The following is a 25,217-nucleotide window of genomic DNA, read 5'->3' as shown; positions in this document are numbered from 1 at the left end:
GTGCTGTCACAAGATAAAATTCTCAAAGAACAGTGACAAAAACAAGAACTGATGAGCTCAGTCCAACTGTTTGCGTTTTTGTTATTATTGACCTTTCTGCTATCTCATCCCTTAGAACAAACACTCAGGGGAGCAACTACTAAACTTCTTTGACAGAACAAGGCCTTAAAGAAGGAATAAAATATCACCTGTAGAAGACTGAAGAATATGTTTGGTGCACTAAAACGCACAGGAAAAAAGCGATGCAGACATTTTACTCCAAGAATACCAAAAACACAGGAGAAAATTAGTAATGTATCAACCACCAGGCTCAGAGACTTCAACCAGGTGGGTGTATTTCCCTCATTTAGACGATGATGAAATGCAGGCAGAATCCTGACTGTGGTTATGAAGCTGAGGACTCACCTGTAACCGTGGAGATCCCGTTCCTATCACCCGGGTGAGCAAAACCAGCATGTCCCTCCGGGGCAGCAACTCCGGGCCATTCTGAACGATTGAGGGGAGAAAAGGCAGAAGGGAGAGAAAAAGCCTTATGTGTCTTGTGACTCCAAAGTACCTTGCCTGTGTATGACACTATTTATAAAAATCACAGTCAAAACCTAGGGCTGGACAGGTAACCAAAACCTGTGACAGGAAACAATCTTACATTGTTAACTCTAACTTGCAGAATTAATCTACTTTGTCCAGTTTACACATCAGCTGTTTTATCCCACGCCTCATTTGAACAACTGCTGAAGCAGGTCATCTGATGCCCACAGCTCTCACTTACCTCATCCACCAGCAAAGCCTGGCCATTTGCTGATGATCTCAGCTGAGCATGGACTGTGAGGATCTGCAGAATCTTGACCAGGAATTCCTCCTTGTCTTCACTGTCATGGGGTGTCTCAGTCATAACCGTCTTTAGGAGAGGAAAGACTAAGGAAAATGCTGGAGCTGATAATGGGGCAGCACCTGTGAAAAGGAAAAACAATCTTGTGAGCATTAACTGATCCTCTCATGATTTTGTTTTATAATGTTGACTGCTATAAAATGTACACCTCGGTAGCTTGCAATGGATATGGCTGGCTTTGGGCTTATGTACAGACATACAAAGTGACCCCAAGTACTTCTATGACCCCAGAAACACCCAGTCTACAGGACACAGTCCCATGTGTACCTGAACTTAACCCGCTGAGCCTGCTGAAAGCAGCACACAGCCAGCCCCTGGTTAGCCTCTACCACTTCGCTTAACAGCAGCAACAGTATGGCTCCAACAGTGACACATGGCACTGCAGGGTTAGCTTAACGGTTGGACTTGATGATCTTAAGGGTCTTTTCCAACCTAAATGATTCTATGATTCTACCTAATGTTGTTGCTGCTGCTACACCAATGGGCTGGCTTTAATTAAAGTCACATTAGGATTCCAAATTACAGTGCAAAAATACATGCTGTAAATGAAATTGAAACAATTCAGTGGATTAAAGTAGACAGACAGCAAAACTGAGGTTTTGTCTATCCTGGAAATACTTGCAGGCAGCGGGGGACAAAACACAAAATCAAATCCATCACACAACCAAAGCTGAAATAAAATCTATTATTTCAAGTGCATTAAGTTTGTGTGTACACTCTAACAATTAAAATGAATTAAACAGACAAAAAAAATTGCAGTCAATTTTGCTTCTGAGCAGGAAGAACCATACAGGAATCTGATACAATTTAACTAATGCACTTTTAAAGTTCATTTGACCCAAAGTAGGGGCTCCTTCCTTCTCACTTGGCTACGGGACATAACAAATGCTCCTTCCAGTCCTTCAGTTAGTCCAGTTAAAATTCAAGTATTAGACATCTCGGAAAAACGTTTGCTTTCTACATCTTATCTGTGCTGTCAGAGAACACCAAATTTTAAATTTCTAGAGATGCAGATGAAGAGCACTGCAGATACAATACTGCAGTATTAGTCAGCTTATGTAGGGCACAGATACTGCAAAATTAGTTCAAGGGAGAAATATTAAATACAAAACACACTGTGAGCTCCTAACTGTTTAACATGAGTAGCTTAGGTAAAACCTCCTCCATTTCTGATGTGGGATTTTCCTCTCTGTTTGCTCAGTATCTGTTTGCTTTTACACTTTTTTTTTTTTAAATTACTGGCCAGATATTTTTAGGCTTAAGCAACTGTCCCTCTATAAGCAGCAGGAGGAGGAAAGCTTTATCTGACAAGATAAATGTTCTATTAAAACAGTAGCTGATATTTACCAATAGGAAAAAGATTATAAAAGGTATCTTGGCACTTCGGCAATGAATGATAAATTTTATCATCCACATTATAATGAGGTATGGTCTCTCTTAGGTCTCATGGTAACCTAAAAAAACTAACCTCTACTAAATAATATTGCAAGACTACACTCTGAAAAACTTTGAAAGTGAGGAAAAATCATTTGGGAATCTAACATGACTTGTCTAACAAAGTGCTATGGAATCTACTTCCTTTCTTTTGCAAAGTGAAAAAAAACATCAGATAGATGTTTGATTAAGCACTGCAAGAAATCTTGAAGAACAAGGGTTGAAAATACTGTTTCTGGAAATAAGCCTGAAAATGGGGTCAAATGTTAATGAACTTGCACTTACTATGGAAATAACTTGCATAGTGGAGACACTGACTTATCACTGAGATGTTCAGCACCGAAGTGGTGCTCAACATGGTTGATTGCTGTTACTCAGCTGTGAAGATTACGTGTGCCACAGTCACACAACTGTGGATCTGACTGGCAATGGGACAGGAAGAGGCGAACTGAGCTACTGGGGTATGAGGATTTATGGAATCCTACATTTCCTTTAAAAAATTTTAAGCCATCTACCACAGCAGCTTTTGATTGAGCAAGATGATGAACAACTCCAAAGCCTGGATGAACCACCTCTATCACGACAGTACACCAGGTGCCTAAGCCACCCCTGCCTCCAAAGGACACCGACCTACCCTCTCTCTTCTGTACTACGACCTTCAGTGTAGCAGTACAATCTGCTTCACAGTGCTTCACCCCACTGTGAAGCAGATTCTGGAAGTGATCTAGATTAAAATTAACTCAGTGAAAAATTAAAAAGAAAACAAAGATTCAAGAAAATAAGGTTCATTTTCACCCAGATCATATTCTTGCACTCAAAAAAAAGTTGGTGTTTGCCTCCGTGTTACAGAGTGGCAACGAACTGCTTCTTCTACAACTGTGCCAGAATAAAATATTCATGAACTGCAGCACTACATAGCAAACAAGCAGAGGCCACAAGCACTTCACTGCTGAGATCACAGATAACAAGCAATTATTTTGTCTTTCTACTTAGTCTCACTGAATCACTTTATGCTAAGTGGTGTTGAAAGGTAGGAACTGTCCTTGGCAAAGATGAGCCTTAATTTCACTATTATTTCTGTATGAACCATTTTAAGCAAAAATAGTTACTTCATTTCTACATTTACTGTACTTGTAACATCACTTCTACCACTACCACGGCAAAAAAAACAACCTTAAGGTTTTTTATATCTATGAAGACTTACTTGATTTTAAAAAAAAAAAGTGAAGTCTCATGTATACAACATTATACAAACCACTGAAACTAAAACAGCTCACAGTTACTGAGGGTGTGGGGAGGGTCAGGGGGATCTACAATCCTTTTTACCTGGCTCTCCCCTGCCTGTTCGGCTAGGAATGGTATGGGCATGCAGCAAGCTAACAACTCTGTTCAGAGCAGTAGGCAGCTCTTCTTGACACCAGGATTCATCTAGTTCACACTCTGGTTTCATCAGGCGCAAGGTCACATGGCTCACTAAAGTACCTGGTATAAAGAATAAAGACTCCATGAGAGGACTAAAATCAAACATTTCTTCAGAGAAAAATTCCCCAGGAACACAGACCCAAGAATGGTAACAAAGCTCTGGGCAACAGCCCAGGCTACAAAAGAGGTAGAAAAGGAAGCACAGCCCGAAGGCTTATAGGGGACAGCTCCCTTCACACAGATGTGAGTTACACTCACATCCTCCAAACTCTGCACAAGGGAGACAAACCCACTGCGACAAGAGCTACTGAGAGGTGGTCACAATGACTAGAAAAAACTCCTTGTCTTTGGACCCAGTCCTATCCAGCAGTGGGATCTCTGGGACATCACACTCATCTTCCTGAGCACTGTTCTAGGGTTGTTTTTCCAGCTGGCTGTCTGTGGTACAGGGTCATGATCCACAGCTGGTAAAAGCAAGGATTTGCACCACCCGGACATAAAAATAATGTGCCCTGCCCTTAAACAGAAACTGCAAATACTAACCAAAGGTTTTCAGTCGAGCGGGCATGACACAGGAAGCTAAGGAAAGAAAAGGATCTTTAATCCTTGGAGCAGCCAAGGGTGATCTAAAAAGTGGCAAGAAGCAACCGATGAGACCAGGAATGTACTGAGTTAGACCAGGAGGCTTTCTCTTTATAACAGTGTCCAGGAGTCCTAGGGCTGTTTCCAGCTCATTATCAAGCTGTAAGAGAAACAATTCAAAGGGTTACCATAAAAATTCCATTGGGGAAAAAAATCAAGTTGTTAAATCTCATTTCTAATGAAAGAAACAAACAGGTTATTGCCAAATATCCTCTATGCTACTCCATTTTCCTTTTATCAAAATGACTTGGGTCATGGTAGCTGCAGAGTTGGCAAAAAGGACTATCAAAACTTACCTCCTTCAGCCGTTTTCTTATCTGAGACTCCCTTTCCAGCTGTGCATGCATCAGCTCCTTCTGCTTGCTTGTTAGTTGCACCTCATCCTTTATTCCTTTCTTCTTCTTTATTTCCTGCCATAGAGCACCACGGACATTATTAACCAAGAGCTATTAACACCATCCCCTCAATTAGGTAGAGAAGAAAGTTGGACATAACACATTGGGGGTTTTTTGCAATTTACTTTTAAAACAGTATCAAAATATTCTTCCAAGCGTATCACTCTTAAGTGAAGACACAAAATCAACAGGTTAACAACACTTAAGTGTCCTGTTAGTGGCATAACATTAGTTTCTCCCATGTTTAAATCGGTCACAAATTATTTGATATCATTAGAAAGAGCTGTCCAGTTCTTTCTACGGTGGATGGACATGTCATCCTCTTCAGAGCAAACGGAAGTCAACCTTTAATAAAAGAATGCTCCAGTCGACCTGGTATGTTCCCTCCCTTTCACCAAATTCTTCCCCTCACACCCATTGCTCTTGGCCAGACTGAACAGAACTGCTGGCTGTCTACAAGTAGGAAGCACCTATTTAACAACCCTTACTGAAAAAGTTACATGAGATACATTGAACAAGAGATGAAGAGGAAAAAAGGTATTGCCAACTAGCAAGCACACTCACAAACAAGTAGAATACCACATAAAATTATACGATTACAGATGTAAGACAAAATAAACTAATACACAGAGATACAAGAGAAGACAACATTAGGTATTCAAAGAAGTTCAGAGAATCTTTCCCAACAGTGTACATACGTATGCCAGAAACCACACAGCAAAACAGATGAGAGAGCCTGGTGTCAGAGCCTCCACTACCGGTTTTCTGTTCCCATCAACTCACCTCCTTCAGCTCCAGCTCAATGATTTGTTCCTTGAAGGAATAAGCTTTGTTCTCCCTCTTCATGTTAGCCTTTTTCATACTATCCTGTTGAGCACTGAGAAGGAAAAGTAGAGAAAAGAATCAGCACTGCTCTGGACTAAGATCCAGGCACACAAACATGGGAACTCCTGTCCAAAAGGAGCATCTGACAAACCCACTGCCTAGATGCCAGAAGCAATCAATCGTGTGGATTAACAGCTGCACAAAGGAAAGAAATTATAAAGTCTTACCTCTGTATTATAGATTTGTCATACAGTTCTCCCTCCGGTGTCTTCATGATGGCAAATTCCTCTCGAGTAACCTGGCACAGAGCTGGATTCTCCATTGATGCTGAGATAGTGCTGATGAGCTGTGGGAGCACTCTACCAGGCGAAAGTAGAGAGAGAGATCCCACTGCATTCATAGATGACTATCAAGAAAACAAAGGAAAAAACGTTATTATTGGTATTCCTTGAAATTGTCTCCAAAAAGTATGCCCTGTTGAGGCAATCCACATTACATTCTAATTCCTTGTTCAGCAGGTACTTGAATCTTATCTAAAATTCTATTCTGTTGCTGATGAGACATTTTTCCCCCCCTTAAATCCCAGCTCCCTTTCACCAGGGATCTTATCTCTGAACCTGTCTTCTCCCCACCTTTTACACAGATCTCCTTCCTTTTAGACCAGTTAGTACTTAACTCCTGCAGAAAACTCTCCTGCTCCAAAGTATCTCCCAAATCTAACACAAGGAAAGCAGAATTTTATCACCTGGTTCTCTGGAGTGTAGGCAATGATCCTCGGTAATATCTCATTTAGGTGTTTGCTGATGAAGTCTTTGGGTTCTATCTTCATCTTGATGAGGAGGGCTGGCCAAAGACCTGGCTGCACTGCCACTAGCAAGAATAATAAATGAGCATAATAAATATGAAGCAGACTGCTAATACAGTGAAACAAAAAGGTAAGAAAAAAGCCCAATACACTGGCCATGAGAGGGGTCTTATCCCTTTCACTTACCTACAGATGGATGATGGCTCACCAGCAGCATCTCCAGTGCCAGCTTTTCCGGCTCAAAGGAATCCACATCAAGCCCTGCCACACTTGAGATGACACAGAGTGCCTCATGAAGGACACGGGGAGGGATGTATGTCCTTCCTAGCTCCGACAGCTCTCCCGACTCCGTCACCAGGACCTCATGAGGCAGAACCTGAGTGGACAACTCATCATTAACTCATCACACCAAGCCCTCCTGAGCCCTGAGCACACCTCCCCACAGGAACACCATCCTGTTCCAACAATCAGCTGTCTTTGTCAGTATCAACAACCTGAAGTTTTCAAAGGGAAGAAAGGATAAAGGATAACAGTGGAACTGAAGCACAGAGATGACAGTGACAGAAAGACTAAGAATGGAAGAGTACACTAGATTTGGCAAGCTGGGGCAAAAATAAAACTAAAATGAACATTTTTTGCAAAGAGGACTTTGGAAAAGGTTGAACCAGCTGGCTGGGAACAGTATGTCCGACTTCTGCAGTCTAATTTTACCCAGTATCTTTTCAAAAATACTTTACTCAGGCTGTATCTGTGACATGGGAAGACTATTTACAAAGCCCCAGCCTTGGTAATGAATTAATGCAACTAAATTATTATACAGCTTGGCACGGTGCTGGCTTCGAAGCATGCCCAATAATGTAGCACTCGTTTCCTTTTTTGATTTTCTTTTTATTTTTTATAATAGTTGCTACTGAAGTATTTACATTACCTTTGTTTTAAATAGGCAGCCTGAGCTATAAGCCAAGGACCAAAAAACAATGGTAACAAGAAAGGAATGAAGCACTTGTCTTTCAGCAAGGATTAAATTTGGGTTAAAATAACAGAAGGACATGGAAAACTGCAGCTTCCTCTCCAAATTATTTTGAATAATGTTTTCTGTGTATACAGGGAAGACTCAGCACAGCAAACACTGATACAGTAATATGCAATAATCTAGTAACAAGTGGCATTCTAGGAGATCTGGAACTGAATCATCTTCATATGACACTGTACGTCAACACTAACAGTAAATCTAGCGTAGGGAGGTGACTGGCAGCATAGAAACAACTGGCTAAGCAGAGACTAGGCTTCTTGACTACTCACCTTATGAGAACTGAGAATCACTTTCAGCTCCTCCAAGAGCCCATAGGCCAGTTTATACCCTCCCAGAGAGGACAAGAGCTTCTTAACTGTTTGATGGGCCTGTCTTCGAACGTGCCAGGTCCGACTCAGCAGTACTGCAACAAGGGCACGGTGATACTGCCTGAAAACAGACAAATGACCAGGTTTAGCAAGGGAGGCAGCTCTGCAAACCAGCTGGACACTAAAGCACAAAGAGTCCAACATTTTGTGCAAAGCCCCAAGCCCACCCCTCCACTGCCCGCATTCACAGTCAGGGATCAGACACAGATGGGTGGCAGCAAGTGCACTCTACGTACTGAACTTTGCTTTCAGGCAGCCGCTGTGCATGATCCAAGAGAAGGCGCTCTGTTAGCTGCAGGACTGTACACATCGCTGTGGAAAAAGACAAATATTTAAAATAGCATGAGATTTCATAGGGAAACAGATTATTTTTACCTGAAAACAAACAAACAGCAAGCAGGACCCATTAAAACAGCTACCCAAACTGAGCCTCTACATAATCTTTTCAGTGAAGCTAGAGACAAATCCAACTCAGATCTGCCAAGACCTGAAACAGAACCATGATTTCATAGAAATGTTGTTAGCTGGATCCCAGCAGAATTTTCCTGACCACTATGTGTGACCTATTTTTGTCTAAGTCAACAGAGCAAACCAAACGATAAACACTGTGCTCTCTACATCAATACTGTTAATTCCTGAGCCCTGCTGAAATGGCTTCAGTGACAATAAAACGTATACAGAATTCATACACAAGTGTGTATCTGACTAGTAGCCTTGGTATTCTACCTCATACCACCTTCTGAGCTTCAACTGCCACTAGGCCCTTTGGGTTGTATATCCATGTTCAACCACATCATAAAAGCAGGACCAGAAAGCCCTGAAACACGGGCTGGGTTATAACCCATATTCAGTATGGTACAGGAGACCTTTGACATTCAAGGCAGCAGATAGTTTGGGGATGCGAAGCATGTCAGCTGGATGGTTTTGCTTAAATAACCAATAATAATACATCATCACAATATTTACTCTCAGCATTAGTTTTGTATCTAACGTTCTAAGGGAGCAATATAAATTTTTCCAAATCATGCTGTTTCAGGATATTTGCAGACTTGGGAGGGAAAATTAATGGATATAAACATCGCCTTCAGGAAACAGGGATCACGGGAAGCAAAGGAGAAATGATGTTATTTCCCATTTAGAAAACTTTACCTCTACTTCTTCAAAGCTTTGTACAAAAGATAAATGAATTCATTACAAAGAAACAATTCATGAACTCATTTTCAAAACTTTCTGTTTAAAATGTAGTCAGTAATGTTTTCTGCTGGGCACATTCCATTAATTTTTTTTTTCAATTAATCTTTAAACACAAGAGAACAAAATGGAGCATAGAGACACTAATTTATAACCCAATTGATTTTCTATCTGTTATTACTCTTTCCGTACATATCTTAAGATTTTCACGTTTTCTTCTCCAGCCTTATTTTACTTTTTCCCATCTTAGTTTTAGGCTTCTCCACATCCCTCAGATTGGCTTCCACTACATACTTACAAACTGGGACACCACACAGACACATTTTTGTATTGGAAAAACTTTTACAGAATATACAAATTTGAAATTCATTAAGAATTCATTATGGTTCATTAAGAAATAAACTAATTGTCAATCTTAGACTACAACTAGTCTAGATGTACTTCTGAGAGTACACTGTTCATTTTAATCTGAAACTGGATTCTCCAAGGATCACAGAACAGGGCTAACGGCAATATTAGCTCTTGAAAGCAATAAGTAATAGTTAAATGTCAAATGGATACAAAGTAACTGACAATTTACCTTCCTCTGACGCAGACTGCAAGAACTTCTCAGATGTAAAAATTTGTTTTTTCTCATCCAGAATCAGCTGCCAGAAACCACTCAGCTTAGACTCTGACAGGATAAGAATAGATGTCTATCAAGGATGTTTCAAAATAAGTCAGAATTCACCAGCATACAAAAATATAGTAGAAGTCTGTCTCCTGAAATCACTCAAGTCACTTCTAGCTTTACTTGTCTTCAGTCATAAAGCCTCTCATCAATCTCAGTCAGAACTACAAGCATGCCCAAAAAACACCTGCTGACAAAAATAGATTTCTGGGACTTACACATGTGAAATGTAAAGTCTGTTTCACCTTAACCTTTCATAAGGCAAACCTTCTCAAAATTAAGGAAAGGAGGAACACCACTGTATATGGCTTTTGATAGACAGAACACGCCTGAGTTTTATATCCTGGATGATGTATGAACTCAGACAGTTCTTGTAATATCCTCTAATGGAAGACAGAATTCCAGTCCTCATGCTTTCCAAAGATGAGTTTGTACAAATACTACACAAATAACAAGCAGGTAATACTTTTAACAGTATCAGTCAAGTTCTATCATGTAAAGACTGGGTGAACACCTTCTGTCAGAATAAAGAGGAATACTGCCCTAAGGGTATGGAAGCTGGAATCTGAAAAACCATGGAAAAGCAAGAATTCTTCACTGACATAGCTGATAGCCAGGGAAAGATTTTTTTCGGTCTAACAAATGGGCAATGATTCTCCATGCAGAGACAATACACAAATTAAGGAATAGTACTATATTATGTGTATTCTCAAGAAAAAGTGCTAACTCTCAGAACCCATGTACATTGGATTCTGTTAGATGTTTTGTGACCTTACCAGTTTGTCCCTCGATTACAGACATCCTGCAGATCAACAAAGCTGCAGCAACTCCTTCAGTTACCATGGGAACCTGAGTACTTTGAGATGCTGCTTTTTCCACTGTCTGGATCAGCATTGGCAGCAAGTCCATTCCCTGTAATAATGTGTCACCTGAGGAGACAGAAAGAGACAAGTCACAAAACAACATGGTCCTTCACACTTTCCACCACAAGGTTATCAATTGTTCTTCTGTTGACATGAGATAAGGAAAGGAACCAGGCACCTACTGTGAAGACTGAATCTCCCAGAGTATTTGCAGTCACTGCTATCATTAAACTTTAACTATGAAAAGCTAGATGATAACCACTTGAGTTCTTTCCTCACAGATAGAACAGTCCCATCTCAATATGAGTTTCTGTTCACGGGAAGCAAAAGAAAATACTAATTCAGTTAAATTAAAAGTATTGGTTCAAATCACAGGAAGTCTGACTTCAAAGATCATGCTTCCCTAAGAGAGGGAGGTAAATTCCTAGCAAGCCACGATCATCTGTTCCACTTCCAACATTCACAAGTCAAGGAATCCCATGGATCTGTGACCCTTACTTCCACAGAAGCTGAGCTAGATGTTCCTGGTATTTCCAGAAGCAGCATCTCACACACAATACCAAAAAAGGAAAGAAAACACCTTGTGATTTTCTACATTAAGTATTCACAGGTACTATTTTAACCATAAATTCCTAAGAGCTAGAATCTCTATTTTCTTTACGTCCCAGGTGAATGCTTCATTGGGTGGTCAAAGCAATGGTAGTCATTGTTCCAGAGGTAACTGATTTTAAAACATAAGTATCTTGAGCCTTGATCCCCTGAACAGCTGCACACATCACACACAAGTAATCCCCCTTGCCTGTAGCAAGCATGAGCAACTTCAGGTCTGCCATACTAGTATCCATGAAAGGAGCACCACCCCTGGTATCTAAGTCGTTTTTAGAGTGGCTTTTTCAGCCTTATGATAGCACAGAAATTCCTGGTAGCTACAGCAGAAAAATATAGAATTACAATTTCACTCATATCCATATTAAAAAATTGATGGTTAATCCATTGTACCTATACAATGCATAGACTTACTGATGTCAAGCAAATGTACACCATTTTTTTGATTCATGCTGCTTCAACAGGAAAGGGAGATCTCACATACAAGCATCAGACTGATCGCCTATTGACCCTTGGATGAAATGCTGAAGTCAAAGGGGATAGGACCAACAGACACAGATCTCAAAAGGATCACTTAAAGTTTAGAATTTCTTAAGATCTTCATTTCAAACACTTTTCTTTTTAAAAAGCTCCCAAGAGCCAAAGCCACAGACCAGGATCTCAGTGTGCTGGGTGCTATATAAAACAAAAGCATGGTCCCTGAGCTAGAAACTTGAAAGTGTAAGACAAAAATAAAGCAATCAAAAATTACTTTGGGAGTATACGAAAGACAGCACAATGGGCAATGATGCTAGTTATACAAGGAGACAAACCATCTTTAGAAACTCGAAGGCAAAAGGGAGTTTAAGGAGAAATACAAAGGAGATCAGTGAACAAGTACTGACTTACAAAGTCTTTCTTAATCCACACACCTATCTACGTATATCAGAAAGTACACAAGTTGATTACTCTTCTCTTAAACCACACAGTCAAGAGAGTTATTAATAGCCGCAGAGTTTTACCTTTGAAAGAAGCTAGCATGCACTGCAGGTAGGCATGTCTCACAGCTGAAGTAGAGGTTTTAAGGCTGAAGGCTTTCTTCAGCCATTCTACCAGCTTCTTAGGAACTTCCGTGGTGAACCGAACACACCAAAGTGCCAGGACAGAGACTGCATGAACCAACGTGCCTTCATGGACTAGGAAGTAACACAGCTCATGTCAGTACAACAATTGCATAAAACACAAGAACATAAAACAGAATGCAGGTAACCACATCAGGAGGAGGCAGGAAAAGAATGCATGTACTTCTAACAGACACAGCACTGTCTCCATGGGGTCGCTCATCAGAACAGGGCAACAGATTTTAAAACACAACAGGAGAGAATCTGGGTTTATCCTGTGTAGCAAGCCATATGAAAGTCCATCTCAAGATAAAGCAGTTTAGCCAACCCAGAACAAAGGCAAGAGGTCTCACCTTCTTGTTGCAGGAAAGGGATGAAAAGCTCAGATATGGTTCCAGTCAGAGCTTGGCTGGAGGATCCAGAAACCACATGGTGACTAAGGCTGCCAATCCCTGAAAGGACAGGATTCTCTCATTAGTTCACAAACTACCAGCCCTTGCTGCAAAATCTAAAAACAATCAAGAATCACCCTTCAACATCTCAATCCTTGTACAGACACCTCTTGTCACTACATCTGGATGTCACATCTACCGTGTACTAACTGCAGGACTTCTGTCTTCATTTTTACTGAGGATACAGTCATCATCTTCCTTGCATAAAACATTTTAGCCCATCAGGCAATTATTTCCTTTGAATACAAAGTCAAGAACTAGCATGTGCTCTCCAGCACCCTCTATGACATCAACTACAGCCAATTCGGAATGACAGGCAGGGAATCCTAAAGGCTTAAGTACAGATCCCTCTCATTCAGCCTTCTGCTGAATTTCTTCCACCAGAGAATCAGCCTTCTTCTAGGATCCTCACCTGAAAGAACACTCATCTTCTGAGCAACAACTGTCAGCTTCCCTTCTGAGCCTGCCAACAAGAAACAAATGGGTAACAGTTGACTCACAGACAAAAAACCAGCAACATGCTACATCAAGAATCTTCTCTAAAATACAAAAGCATGCCCCATTATCCCTGACCCAGGTTGAGCCACCCCTACCATACAGGCAGCTAAAGACAACAGAAAATACAATACCCAAAAGTGCTTGAAGCTGGCAAACCTTTATTCACCTCCATTGCTTGTCCTACAATTTACTCACCCCCTAAGATGGCAAAGAGGTGTTTGCCCAGCGACTCCACAGCCGAAGGGTCACTACACTGTCGAGCCAAGTTCTTCAATGCCACAACGGCTTCATCCATCAACTGCACACTGTTGGACTTCAGATGACCTCAAAAATAATACACAAGCTAAGAGCTCCTTACAACAAACTGCATAAAATCAGCAAGATAAGGACATATCTTTACATGTGGCTTGACTCAGCTTCTGGAACTGTCACGTGAACTATTCCAGCTCCAAGTTACAGCATCACCCTACCTCCCACATAAAACCCCCTCTTCACCAGTAATCAAGCTGTTATAGGTACAGAAACTTGAAGAAAGATTTACTCTGAATTCATCATTCCCTCCAGAAGTTAAGAGTACTTACTGGCCAGTCCTTTCACAATGTCTAGAGCATACTGGCTGAGATCCAGGTTCACAGATACAAGCAAGCAAGAGATTGCTGAAGACAGAAGAGATAATGGCATATTACATTTTCTTAAGTAACTGGTTTTAGCAGTTTACTATACCCTTCCCCACAGTTCACATCAAGAGCAGACAGGGTCAGTAAAGAGTAGAAAGAAAAAAATATTTAAATTGATGCCCAGTGAACAGCTTAATTCAGGATTATTCTTAGCACTCAGCTGTGAAATTCTGTCCTCGGTGCAAACAGTAGCTATCACATACCCAGACACTTGGGATCACAGCACAAATGTTGCTTCTCCACATCTAACGCTCAGACGCCAGACAATCCTGCCACCTGTGCTCACAGGACCAAAGGCACAGTCCAGAGAGACACACTCCCCCAACTCCAGACCTTCAAGCGACAACTATCATGCTCTTTCACAGGGCAATGCAGAGAGATGAGAGACTCACTTTCAATTACATTCTCAGGACTCCGCAGCAGGGATTTCTGCAGAGTTGGCAAAACTAAGTCCTTGAATTCAGCATGAGACATGTAACGAAGAAGCGGGGAGCAGCTGTCCTGCAAAGGGAACAAAGCACTCAGCACAGCAGCGGATGCTGCACGTAGGACAAAAGCACAAACAGCTCTGTAACAGGATGTCTCACCAGCACGTGCTTCTGAGGCTTTGTCTTGCTCATAAGGATGGTCTTCAAGTAGAAATCCAGAAGAGCACCCTGAACAAGCAGAAACACCACATTACAGGCAAATCACAACCTATACACAGTTCCCTGCACACTGTCACCTTGACACCCCACCTCATTCTCCTCTGGAAGGCAGCCCTAGCCACTAAGCAGCAGCTCTGCCTCCATCCTCACACAGGGAGCCAAGCAGAGATCAGGCCCTTCAGCCCAACACTCAGAACACAGAGAGCTAAGTGCTGCCTTCCGTTTCTACAACAGGGGAGAAGGCAGAACGCTGCGGTGCTTGCCATCTACTTAAATGCACAGGCCACAGGAAAAAGCCACGTATCTGGCAGCTCCTCTGTAAATCTATCCCAGCTGTTTTAGTCAAAAGTGCACGACTACTGAACTGACAGATGATGAAACCAGGGGCAGGTGCAAAGTACCAACCTCACCGAGACATCTGTTCAGCTCCCTTCTCCACAATGAGAAGTGACACTACTTATTATCCCCAGAGAAAGGACAGATTTACCTTGTATCGTTTAATAATATCAATCTCTTTCTGGGCTGTGCAAAACTGCACCACAAGTCCCAGCATTGCAGCGTAACTCTGGTTTGGTTCAAGACCAAGAATGACAGATAGGTACTGATCCACCAGATCTTGGTTCTGAAGGGAAAAAAAAGCAAGGCATGTTAACACAACAGAACCTGGAACAGCTACTGAGCGTGGTCAAGTAAAGCATACATCACCTCCTTCCACAGCCTGTTCAACTTCTTCACAGCCCCATCCACCGCCTGCCTGTGAGAACCTCCCAGGACTTCCAAAAGGAGCAAACACTGAACCTCCACCTGCCAAGGAAAACAGCTGACAAAACCCGCATGCATCTTCTCAAGAGAGCTCATATCAAACAAGACATGTCAGATGCCACTGATTAGCTGGATCTGCTTAGGAAAATGTCCTCAGGTTGTGTAAGTTCTTCCAACAAGCTGCCACTGCTTCCACCTCACACACACAACTTTGCAGAACCATCCATAACAGTTTTGGAAACTCTGACTTTGAAAACAGCAATTTACATCAGATTACATCTCTTCTTAAAATGTGTTCCAACTGTATTCCAAGGTGCTAAGAGCATGGTCACAGGTTCAGGTTGTCAAAGTAGGTGAAAAGAAAGCAAAAAGCTTCTTGACACTGTATGACAGAATATCACATGCAAATACTTCAAGGGAGGCACGAGGAATTCATGCCACGCTGCAGCCTGCACCTTGCAGGCACCACTAGCACACCTAGTCTAGAAACACTGGTACACACCACAGTATGCAGAGCAACTCTGCACAGCTGCAGGACTGCCCCGCTGCCATGCTTTATACGCCTCCTGCTTTCTCCAGTGGAATAGGAGAGATCAAAATATACCAGAAAGCAAAAAAGATTGTCATGTAAACTTGGATTTTAACACAACATTATCAGTTACGTTCAGAATTATCTGCAATGTTTCAGGAACTTAAAAGACATTAGAAATATTTAAGTCCTTATCTCCGAAGGGGTATTTCTGCAAACCAAAAAGAACGTACCAGTTTTTTCCATGTTTCTCCCTGTCTCTTGTCAGGTGTTGGAAAGACTGTGCGTACAAGCAAGCAAGTCCAAGAGAGTGCCAGCAGAGCTGCAGATCCACTGCTCTTACTGTTGTACAAACAGGAGAAGGAGGTAAATCTACAGCTCCCAGTATGTAACTTACACCTATTAGTCCATAACAGACTCATCTTTGCCCAAGTCAGAACACCACCTTATAAACAAGGCAATTTTATCACAGAAAAATACAGCTGAAGTCTTAGCATTTAAAGGAAATAATTACTCCTCATAAGCTATGTGTTCCAGCTCCCGTTTAACACTTAGAACTTCTGAACGGCACAAAAGAGGCTAAATCTTGGGAATGAAAAACCCTGCTGGGGATGAAAAACCCTAGCAGAAGACAGACCATTTTTGGATCTTCCCAGTAGCATTACAGAAATGAGAGTTAAATACTTTGCCAACTGAGAGTGTCCAAAAAGTGACTCAAGATTTCTCTTCTGCTGTTCATCTTTACTGTCAGAACTTCCCAGCCTTAGACTGCCAAATCATTTCTCAGCTTACATTCCCTCCTGGCACACTACTCAGTTCTGGTTTCTGCTAACTCTCACCTCCTCCTTCTACTTCAGGTAATGGATCCCACCTTACAGCTCCCTGAGGATCATCACCCCGTTTTGATCTCTACCTCAAAGTGAAAAAAAGCAGAAAGTGTCCTTGCACACAAGGCCAGCCACTGCAACTGAAGGGTAAATACCGTATCACTGCAAGCCTTCAAACCAACATCAGGTATTTTTCGAAAAGCTACGCTTCTACTCAGCCACGGAGGCACTGCAGGACAGTACTCTGTGGCCTACATCAGATTCAAATTTCATTATCTCCCTGTCTACAATAAGGTCTTGAATTCCACCAGCTGAACACCAGATGGGCAAGGAAAACCCCTTTCCTAATCATTTCAGAGACCGTTTCTTGATAAAAGAGTTTGTTCCTCATCTCTTCAGACCTGAAGGTTAACAAAGGAAAAACCCTAACTCAGACCAAATCCATCACCACAATCGTCCTTCTGCTTTCCCAGAAGACATAAAAGAGGTAAGAGAGGAACATTTGAATGGCCATCAGCAGCTTTGTCTCTAAATGTTTTTAACCCCTCTGGCAGGCAGCAACAGAATCATTCCAAACACAAGAGCAACCACCAGCAACTCAGAACTGCTTCCACACAAAGCAACTCATCCAGCACCTGGGAACTCCAGCCTTGCCACCGATCCCTGAAGACTGAAGTGACTGCAGAAGATTTTTTGCTGTTGCATCTGGCTGGGATTCTGCAAGCTGCTGAAGCGCCAGCTGCAGGGCTCTGCGGGATGCTGCATCGCTAGAATGAAAAATGTATCTCCATGAACTTTATAAATCCTGCCAACATCATACATATTACTACACTTGCATCACACAAAGGGCTCTGCTTTCTCATTTCGGCAGTCAAGCTAAGTTATTTTATTTTTGCTGTTCCAAGAAGTAGAGAAGTTTCTGGCAGAAAGCTCCATTCCCTTCCTCAGCTGACAGAAGTTATGTTGAGGCTCTCCAGCAGGTTGCAGAAGAAAACATCAGTTCTGAACAGCTTCTCTACAACAAGCCACAATTTAATTTAATCTAAAAGTGTCTAAAAGACACCCTAGTCTTGCTTCACAAGCACAAGGGCATTATTCTTGCAAACTGAACCACAGGATGAAAGTTTTACTTTCAAAATTCAAGGTGAAATGCAAGGTAAGTGTGGTAAAACTTTTTAATGACAAACCTGAGAACCTAATTACTAAACAGCATCTTTCAGTGTCATGTGCATCTATGTGACACTGTGTGCTAACATCTCCAGATGCCCCATACCAGTTTAACTATTAAATACGTAAATACTGATAAATTATATAGTACAGCCTTTCCACATTAATTTACTCACCGGTATCGATGCAGAGTAAGGCAGAAGAGTTTGCAAAGGCCTTTCACTGCACCCTCTGGAAGATCTGTAACAAAATGTATTTCAAAATATTTCTTCACAAATCAATGAGCGCTTAATCTTTAACACAAACATTATTCACTTCACAACTGAAATCAGTGAACTGCTCACATCTATGATATTGCCTGCAAGAAGCATAGTAAAAGCTCTTTTTATACATTTTGTGCATATTTTTTAAAATAATGGCAAAATTTGAACACATGCTGTTCCACAGTCATCTTCAGAAAATGGGACAAATAACAAAGATCTTTTAAAATCTGCTTCGTTTTATTAAGACTATCTGAAATCTTCCATACTCTCCCTCCCTCTACACACATATACGTGTGTATACAAATATTCCATGAATCATTATAAAAACCAGGCTAAGAGTCAGGAGAGAAACAAAAAACCGATACACTCATGAAAAAAACTTATATACAGATGCTACAACTACAAACTGGAAAAAGCACACATGCTAGTAACCAGAGTTCTGCGTTACCTACAAAACCCAGGCTTAGAATTGACACTGTGAGAAAGAAACAGACTCCAAACGCTGCCAGCCCCCTTCCCCAAAAACCTATCCCTCAAGTTTCATGCAGCCTTTGAAACAAAACATTTTAACATTCTTCTCCACCCTGGTAACCAGAACAGTGTCCCAAAGCTTTTACCTTTACCAGAAATGCATTTTCCCAGCTCACTGAGGATCTCTCTCCGTTCCTTCACACTGGCTGTAGTTACTTTTACTGCAAACCGCTTCAGTGTATCTGAAATCTAAAACCACACACAGAGGAAAAAACATCAGTCTGCCTTTGATATCAACACACATAACAAAACCACGGCAAGCAAAACACGTCACCTGCTGCCACACAAGCTCTTAGTGACCAAATGTGAGCACCCACGGACTTGCCAGTGGGGAAAGGGTCACTGTGCATCATACACGATGAAACTCAGGAACCTCCCCCTTCAGCTGAAGGATGACTGCTTTGTTTGTTAACCTGGTAACTAGCACTTATACTCTGTAAGATACCCCCTAGAAGTAAGACAGAGTGAGAGGTAAGATCATTAGCCTAGAGTAAAAGATCTTTAAAAGCAAAAAATAAAAGCACTTCAAGACTGCAAAGGTGGTTTTCAGCATATGTTATCTCCTAAAGCCCACAGCCCCTCAAAGGGGACCTCTAACTGCAGAGGACCCAGAGCTGACTGTAAGTGCCCGGCCTGAAAACCTGATCTGTGGTTTCAGGCTGTCAATAGTTGTGAAATTCTGTACTCAGGCCCAGCAAAAGAACAAACCACTTTCATTTATTCTTTTTCCAGATTTAACACCCATGTTGCAGGGATTTTGAAAACTGGACTTAACCAGATTACAAAAGCTTGTGCCTCACTACCAAACGCCTTCCATGCACTATCAGTAGCGACCAAGGTTACAAAGGCAAAACAAAAAAAATCACATCATAGACTCATTTTTTTCATGCCTGCATTACTGTGTGCCTGGATCTGCCAGTGGGAAGGGACTAAGACCCCTCACTGAGCTTAACTCCTATAAATAGTCTGTTTCAGTTTTCAAGTGGCATCGAGACAGTGAGATACGCTAGAAACATGAGAAAGAAGTTTAAGTTCTCAGCAACCAGCTCCTCGAACTACTGAAACCACTTCCATGTTTTTCAAGATATGCAAGATAAAAGACCGGGTGTGAGCTGAACAGGGCTCAGCCAGGTCTATGCTTGCAGGTTTTCTGCATTTACATAAACCAAAAGCCAGCTCTCCAGGAAAGGCTTTTAAAACTCAGTCCTAAACTGTGCAACTTTATATCTTAATAATAATAACCATTATCTTTAGGAAGGGCAGCAAACAAGCATGCCTTTAGAAACTCCTCAAAACTGTTCCTTCCCTCTTCAGGCCAAATTCTACCAGTTTTGCCACAGGTCTTTTCGTAAGCACAGGAAACCTGGCAATGGAGACATGGCAGCTGCCTCCATCCTTCTCAAGAGCTGCTTTCAAGCTTTTTTGCTGACAGGCAGGAAGGGTAATCCTGCGCAGTGGCTACCTGGGATTCAGAGAGGCTGCCCCACCTCCCCCACCCTGTGACCACCCACACCCTCAGCTCCCCCTAAACACCGGCTGAAAGTGGCGCTGCTCCTCTGACCGCCTGCGGAGGACAAGCGATGTTCTGCCCATCAGAACCGACAGAACAAGCCGCCATTAAAGAGCTCATCGTCTTTCAGACTCTTCAATTACACATGAGTTCATCCTATGCGAACTGAAACCAGGCTGCACTTACTCATGCTGCTTAATCACAAGTAGGGAGACGTACAGACATGAAAAACACATTTAAATTATCCCAACAGTCTAGAAATTAAAAATATAAATGATGTATAACACTACAGAACTTCCCCAGCAGCTTAGCAACTTACACAAACTACGACTCCCCAGTCTCCACAGAAGAGCTGCTGGGACAGATTTCTCCCGTTCGCTTTTTCCTTTTATTAGGATGTAGACGCACATGCGTTACAAAGCCAGACCACAAGCACCGCCTCGGCAAACAGGTACAGAGAACAAACGCAGTGTTTGTACTAGTTAGGACCTGATCCTAGGGAGGACTGGGATTTACCATGGGAACATCCCAACCTAACACACCAAGGCGGAGAAAAAAGCCCATCAGGGTGTACCAGCCGACCCCCGGAGCGGGGACAACGCCCGGGCTCTCCCTCTCTGAACGGGGCTCCCGGCAGCCGCGGCCGCAGCCCCCCACGGGGAGCGCCGCGGGCCCGCCGAGCCCGGCGCAGGGCCGGCAGCCGCACACGACACGCAGCCGGGAGGGACGCAGCTTGTGCCGGCCGTTTATGGGGAACTCACGTCGGGAGCGGGCGGGACCCTCCGGAGCGCGGCAGCCGCCGTCCCTCGCTCCCCTCCGGGCCGCAGCCGCCCCCGGCAGCCGCCCAGGGAACGGCGGCTCAGCCCTGGCTCGCCGGCCGCCTCCACGCTGCAGAGGCCGGCAGCGGGGCGCCCCTCTCCCCGCCCCGCGGGCCTGCGCACGGCGCCGGTGCGGCCTCCCCGCGGACGGCTCCAGCGGGCAGCGCCGGCGCGGCCTTCCCGCCCCGGGGCGCGCCCGGGCCGGCTGCCACGTCCCCGGCCGGCCGCGGGCGCCGGGCCGGGCCGCGCAGACGGGCGGAGGGAGCGCAGCGGAGCGGGATCGGGCGCGGGCGAGGCCCCGGGCGAGGCCCCCCGCCCCGCCGCCGTCCCCCGGCCGCCGCGCCGCGGGCCCGTCCCGCACTCACCTGCGTGTCGGCCGCCATGGCGCCGCCTGCGACCCCGGAAGCGGTAGCGGCTTCCGGTGCGGGCCGCGCGGGCCGGCGGGGCGGGCTCATCGCTATGGCGACGGCGCTGCGGCCTGGCCCGGCCCGGAGCCTCCCCCGGGCGGCCCCGGCGCCTCCGCACGGCGGAACCGAGCGCTGGAGATCGGGGAGGGCCGGGCGGTGGCTCCACCGCCCAGACGAGCTGCCAGGAGAGGCCCGGGCTGCAGCAGCCTCCAAGGAACCCGCGTTCCTCCGCTGCACCCGGGAGCCCCCGGGTTACCCTTCTCCCACGCCCCGGGGCGATCCGGGGAGTACAGCATCGATGCGGGCACACGTGAAGGTGTAAAACAGCTTTTTATTTCTCCAACTGGAGCAACTCTGACACAAACAGACAGACAGTGGCTGCTGTTAGTCGAAGAGACCGAAGCCCATGTCCTCATCAGACTCCTCCGATTCCTCCTTCGCCGCCTCTTTCGCGGGAGCGGCGGCGGCGGCGGCAGCGGCCGGTGCAGCCGCCTCAGCTACCACAGGCATGGCGGCCACAAAAGCAGAGGGGTCTGCCAGAAAGGCCTTCACCTGCAAAGGGGGGGAAAAAAAAAAGGTAAACTCAAAGGAAACAAACATTTTGAAGGGTTGAACTTTTGCAATCATAAAGTCAACACTGGCAGCTTGTCAGAAGCCAGACCAGACACATTATCGCCACCATCTATGAGGAATCAAAGACGTTCCAGCTACACTCAACGTAACAGCCCCAGCGAGGACGGAACGCCGGGTAGTTCAACTTTCTCCTGCCATTTGTACACAACGTATGGAAGCAAATGCCCCTTTCCAGGACAGGTCCCTCGCACACAGGTGGGTCAGAGTCCTTTCAGACTAGGTGTTGTGCCAGGCGTTCCTGTGGAAGGTCCTGGCTGCAGCTGTAACACCCCCCTCGGCAGCAGCTGCGACTCGGCCGTTACCTTTTCAGCCAGCGGGAAGGTGTAGTCAGTCTCCACCGCCACGGCCAGGACTCGCTTGTACCCGTTGATGATGGAGTGGGGCACAGAAGCGATGGTCGGGTACCCAATCTGCAGACAGACGCTGGCAACGTTACGAACACCCTGTGAGGAGAGAGACTTATGTTTGTGTGCTCTGGGAAATAACCTGGACTAGACACCACAGCAGACGATGGCACATTTCTACACCACCCCTGTTCCGAGGGGCAGCATGCGATGCACACGAGTAACGCAGCTCCAGTGAAATCAGATGAGGATTTAAAAAGCCTCAAATGCTTTCTGAAGTAACTTTAGGTGAAAAAGTCTACGGAAGGTACTTCCCGACAGACTGTTTCTGCAGGGCACTGGGGAGAGCTCCTGGCTCTACAAGACCTTGCAGAATATACCAGAGCCAATGCTTCGTTCTGGGGCAGTGCTGGCTGCCCCCACAGAACCTAACAGATATGTGGCACTCACCTCCAGGAAGCGCTTGTGCAGGGTCTCCTCGGTGATGTCCAGCACTTCAGGATTGTAAATGCTGCCATTGTCAAAGACCTGCTGGATCACCAACCCGAAAGAGAAGGGGGAGATGTTCAGCATGTTCAGCAGCGTGGCTTCGCTGGCACCCACTTTGTCTCCAGTCTTGATGAGCTGCACATCGCTCTGAGAAGTAAGGGGAAAAAGGAGTGAATATGTGCAAGAGATTCAGGAACATCGGTGTGACGGGACACAGACACACACACATTTCCAACAGCAAAGAGATGGGACTGAAGGAACAACTGAGCACAACAAAACAAGGCTTCAAGCTCATCTTCACAAGTTAAGAAGCCCTAGACCATGCAAGCAGGTACATGTCTGCTAGGAGAAAGGCAGCGCCCTTCCTGCATTACCTGCAGGTAGCTCACAGCTGAGATCTAATGAGAACTTCAATCCCCCCGCACTGCGCAGCGCAGCCAGGCCAGACATCCTCCTTCAGGCTCCCGAAGCGCAGCCCTCAGGCTGCTGATACAGTATCTCAGTGCTAATGGGAGCTTTGACCTTTACAACTCCAACAACCACCAGGCAGGGTCCTTCAGTTCAGGAAGAGCTTCAACAACAGCAGCACGCTGCTCACTAACCAGAATTTCAATGGTCCCTCTGGAAATCTTCGTGGTGATGCCCAAGGCCTGGAAAAAGGAGGTCTTCTCAGGTCCAAGACCAGTGTTCTGGGCTGGCACAGTCACATCACAAGGAGCAATAGCACCAGCACGGGCAGCTGCTGGCACCTGGAGAAAGGAAGAACAAGAAGCTGAGTGAATGCCCACCTCTCAGATCTCGTGGGATGCCATCAACTCCCTCCTGAAGTGTTCCTCCACGATGGACAGCACCCAGGGACACACATGTGAGACAGAAGCTGAACTTGAGCAGTCTGGCTAAGGCTGCAGGGAACTAGTTTCCAACCCGTGAAGCCTCCTAATAATCAGGTATCACCCATGCAGTTTCAGTTCTGTTTTTAATTCCATATCTGCCAGCCCAGAGACACAGTGAGGGCTGTTCTCCCCTACCTTGTTAGCCAGCAGCATGTCCCGGATCTCAGTCAGATCCTCCTTGGTGAAAACAAAGCCCACATTCCCACGGATGTGAGGCAGCAGCCTGAAGGAAAGATGACAGCCTTCAGTTCTGCTGCTCAGACAACATCTCCTCCCCCCGGACAGAGGGTCCAGGAGTACTTTCAGACAGCGTTACCCACTTTTCTAAGGCTGGGTTATTCTCCAGATGACCACGAATAGCTTTGCGCATCATCGTATTCTTCCCCATCAGCACAACAGCCTTCCCACGCAGGGACATACGGATTTGCTGCATCTGCTTGGATCCCACGTTGTCTGCTCCCACAATGAAACATTTTGGGTAATCATCCAGGAGTTGCTATAGCAAGAAGAACACTGTAACTATACAAAGAAATCTCAACCAGAGCACAGAGCATCATTAAATACTCAACATGTTAAAATGTCAAAAAAAAAAACCTGTCATAAATTTGAGAGGGCTCAGCTCGTACTGACAGTGGGTGCACCACAAGGCTGCACCTTTCACTCAGCTATCTAGTTAGATCCCTAGTTACCTCTGTAACTGCCACAGCAAATTCTCACAGAAGCCTTAAAAACGGTCAGATCTGGACTATCTTAATGCCTTCGTACTGCCATTGTTCCTTAAACAGACAACCTACGGTACCCCATCTCCTCTTTCAGAAGACCCCCCCGCAAACACGCCAGCCCGATTCCCGCCGCCCCGAGCAGCGCCAGGACCGCTCTCTGTGGGCCGGGACCGCTCCCGGAACAGAAACGGCGGCAGCGCCCCACGAGGGCCGGGCCTCCGGGCCAGGCCTCAGCGCTCCGGGGCCGCGCCGACACTCACGATGATTTTCATGAAGTAGTTGGACTTCCACGTAGCCCTGTCTTCCCTGGGCATCGCGGCGGTGCTCCAAGGATCGCCCGGTGGGTTTAAAGACGAGCTGGGACCTGTCAGGGAGAAGCGCGGCTCAGGCGGGCCCTCACCCTTCCCTTCCTTCCCCCTCCCTTCCTTCCCCTGCCCCCGCCTCCTCCCCGCGGCTCCGCGCCCCCCGCCCGACAGCCCGGCCGTGGCGGCACAGCGCGGGCGCGGCCCTACAGGAGCCGGCGCGCCGCGCACCCACCTCCACGAGGGCTCCGGGAAAGAAAGGCCGGAGGGCGGGCCCGCCTCCTTTTATACCACGGCTCATGCCCAATCGCAGCGAGCCGCGCACGTACCCTGCTCATCCCATTGGCCGCCTGCCGCCTACCAATCAAGGAGGGCCGCCGCTCTGATTGGGCAGCGCGCCGGCCGCCGGCGGAAGGCGCGGTCGGCGCAGGAACGCGCGGCTGGGCGCAGGCCGCCCCCTGGCGGCCGGAGGGCTCCGCGGCCACGGCGGGGGTTGGGGCGCT

At 45.4% G+C, this 25,217-nt stretch overlaps 2 protein-coding genes across 3 annotated transcripts in view; both read right to left on the bottom strand.

The window, feature by feature from the left end:
* Window positions 1–21,308, bottom strand: part of GCN1 (GCN1 activator of EIF2AK4) — a 43,233-nt gene extending 21,925 nt beyond the window's left edge. For both annotated transcript variants that reach the window (XM_074921023.1, XM_074921024.1), the window contains exons 1-27: window positions 21,290–21,308; window positions 18,683–18,785; window positions 17,979–18,042; window positions 17,271–17,402; window positions 16,042–16,150; window positions 15,223–15,321; window positions 15,005–15,139; window positions 14,458–14,526; window positions 14,263–14,371; window positions 13,775–13,849; window positions 13,389–13,517; window positions 13,108–13,158; window positions 12,597–12,695; window positions 12,145–12,318; window positions 10,451–10,603; window positions 9,585–9,677; window positions 8,050–8,125; window positions 7,715–7,874; window positions 6,599–6,788; window positions 6,353–6,477; window positions 5,835–6,013; window positions 5,566–5,659; window positions 4,684–4,797; window positions 4,289–4,487; window positions 3,650–3,805; window positions 770–951; window positions 406–486 (exon numbers count right to left, since the gene is read on the bottom strand). In XM_074921023.1, coding sequence (XP_074777124.1) covers window positions 406–486; window positions 770–951; window positions 3,650–3,805; window positions 4,289–4,487; window positions 4,684–4,797; window positions 5,566–5,659; window positions 5,835–6,013; window positions 6,353–6,477; window positions 6,599–6,788; window positions 7,715–7,874; window positions 8,050–8,125; window positions 9,585–9,677; window positions 10,451–10,603; window positions 12,145–12,318; window positions 12,597–12,695; window positions 13,108–13,158; window positions 13,389–13,517; window positions 13,775–13,849; window positions 14,263–14,371; window positions 14,458–14,526; window positions 15,005–15,139; window positions 15,223–15,321; window positions 16,042–16,150; window positions 17,271–17,402; window positions 17,979–18,042; window positions 18,683–18,785; window positions 21,290–21,307 — 3,168 coding nt within the window. In that variant the 5' untranslated portion in view covers window position 21,308. The remainder of the gene's footprint in view (window positions 1–405; window positions 487–769; window positions 952–3,649; window positions 3,806–4,288; window positions 4,488–4,683; window positions 4,798–5,565; window positions 5,660–5,834; window positions 6,014–6,352; window positions 6,478–6,598; window positions 6,789–7,714; window positions 7,875–8,049; window positions 8,126–9,584; window positions 9,678–10,450; window positions 10,604–12,144; window positions 12,319–12,596; window positions 12,696–13,107; window positions 13,159–13,388; window positions 13,518–13,774; window positions 13,850–14,262; window positions 14,372–14,457; window positions 14,527–15,004; window positions 15,140–15,222; window positions 15,322–16,041; window positions 16,151–17,270; window positions 17,403–17,978; window positions 18,043–18,682; window positions 18,786–21,289) is intronic.
* A 334-nt stretch (window positions 21,309–21,642) lies between these two features.
* Window positions 21,643–24,983, bottom strand: RPLP0 (ribosomal protein lateral stalk subunit P0). The gene is made up of 8 exons (XM_074920981.1): window positions 24,950–24,983; window positions 24,673–24,776; window positions 24,011–24,186; window positions 23,826–23,913; window positions 23,400–23,546; window positions 22,759–22,944; window positions 22,267–22,407; window positions 21,643–21,883 (listed from the first exon to the last, which is right to left on the bottom strand). Exons 2-8 carry the CDS (start codon window positions 24,724–24,726, stop codon window positions 21,716–21,718), a joined length of 960 nt encoding a protein of 319 aa, XP_074777082.1. The 5' UTR covers window positions 24,727–24,776; window positions 24,950–24,983; the 3' UTR covers window positions 21,643–21,715.
* Window positions 24,984–25,217: the final 234 nt, after the last annotated feature.

The sequence above is a fragment of the Athene noctua genome, chromosome 17, assembly GCF_965140245.1.
Source record: "Athene noctua chromosome 17, bAthNoc1.hap1.1, whole genome shotgun sequence".
Taxonomy (NCBI): Eukaryota; Metazoa; Chordata; class Aves; order Strigiformes; family Strigidae; genus Athene; species Athene noctua.
This window is presented reverse-complemented; position numbering and strand designations above follow the sequence as displayed.

What these genes read in the sequence shown, in the direction of transcription:
- RPLP0 (XM_074920981.1), bottom strand. Translation starts at nt 24,726, where the DNA reads ATGCCCAGGGAAGACAGGGCTACGTGGAAGTCCAACTACTTCATGAAA. An exon ending in ACTACTTCATGAAAATCATC is followed by an intron (nt 24,187 to 24,672) that starts GTGAGTGTCGGC and finishes TTCTTGCTATAG; the next exon opens with CAACTCCTGGATGATTACCC. An exon ending in TGCACAAGCGCTTCCTGGAG is followed by an intron (nt 22,408 to 22,758) that starts GTGAGTGCCACA and finishes CTCTCCTCACAG; the next exon opens with GGTGTTCGTAACGTTGCCAG.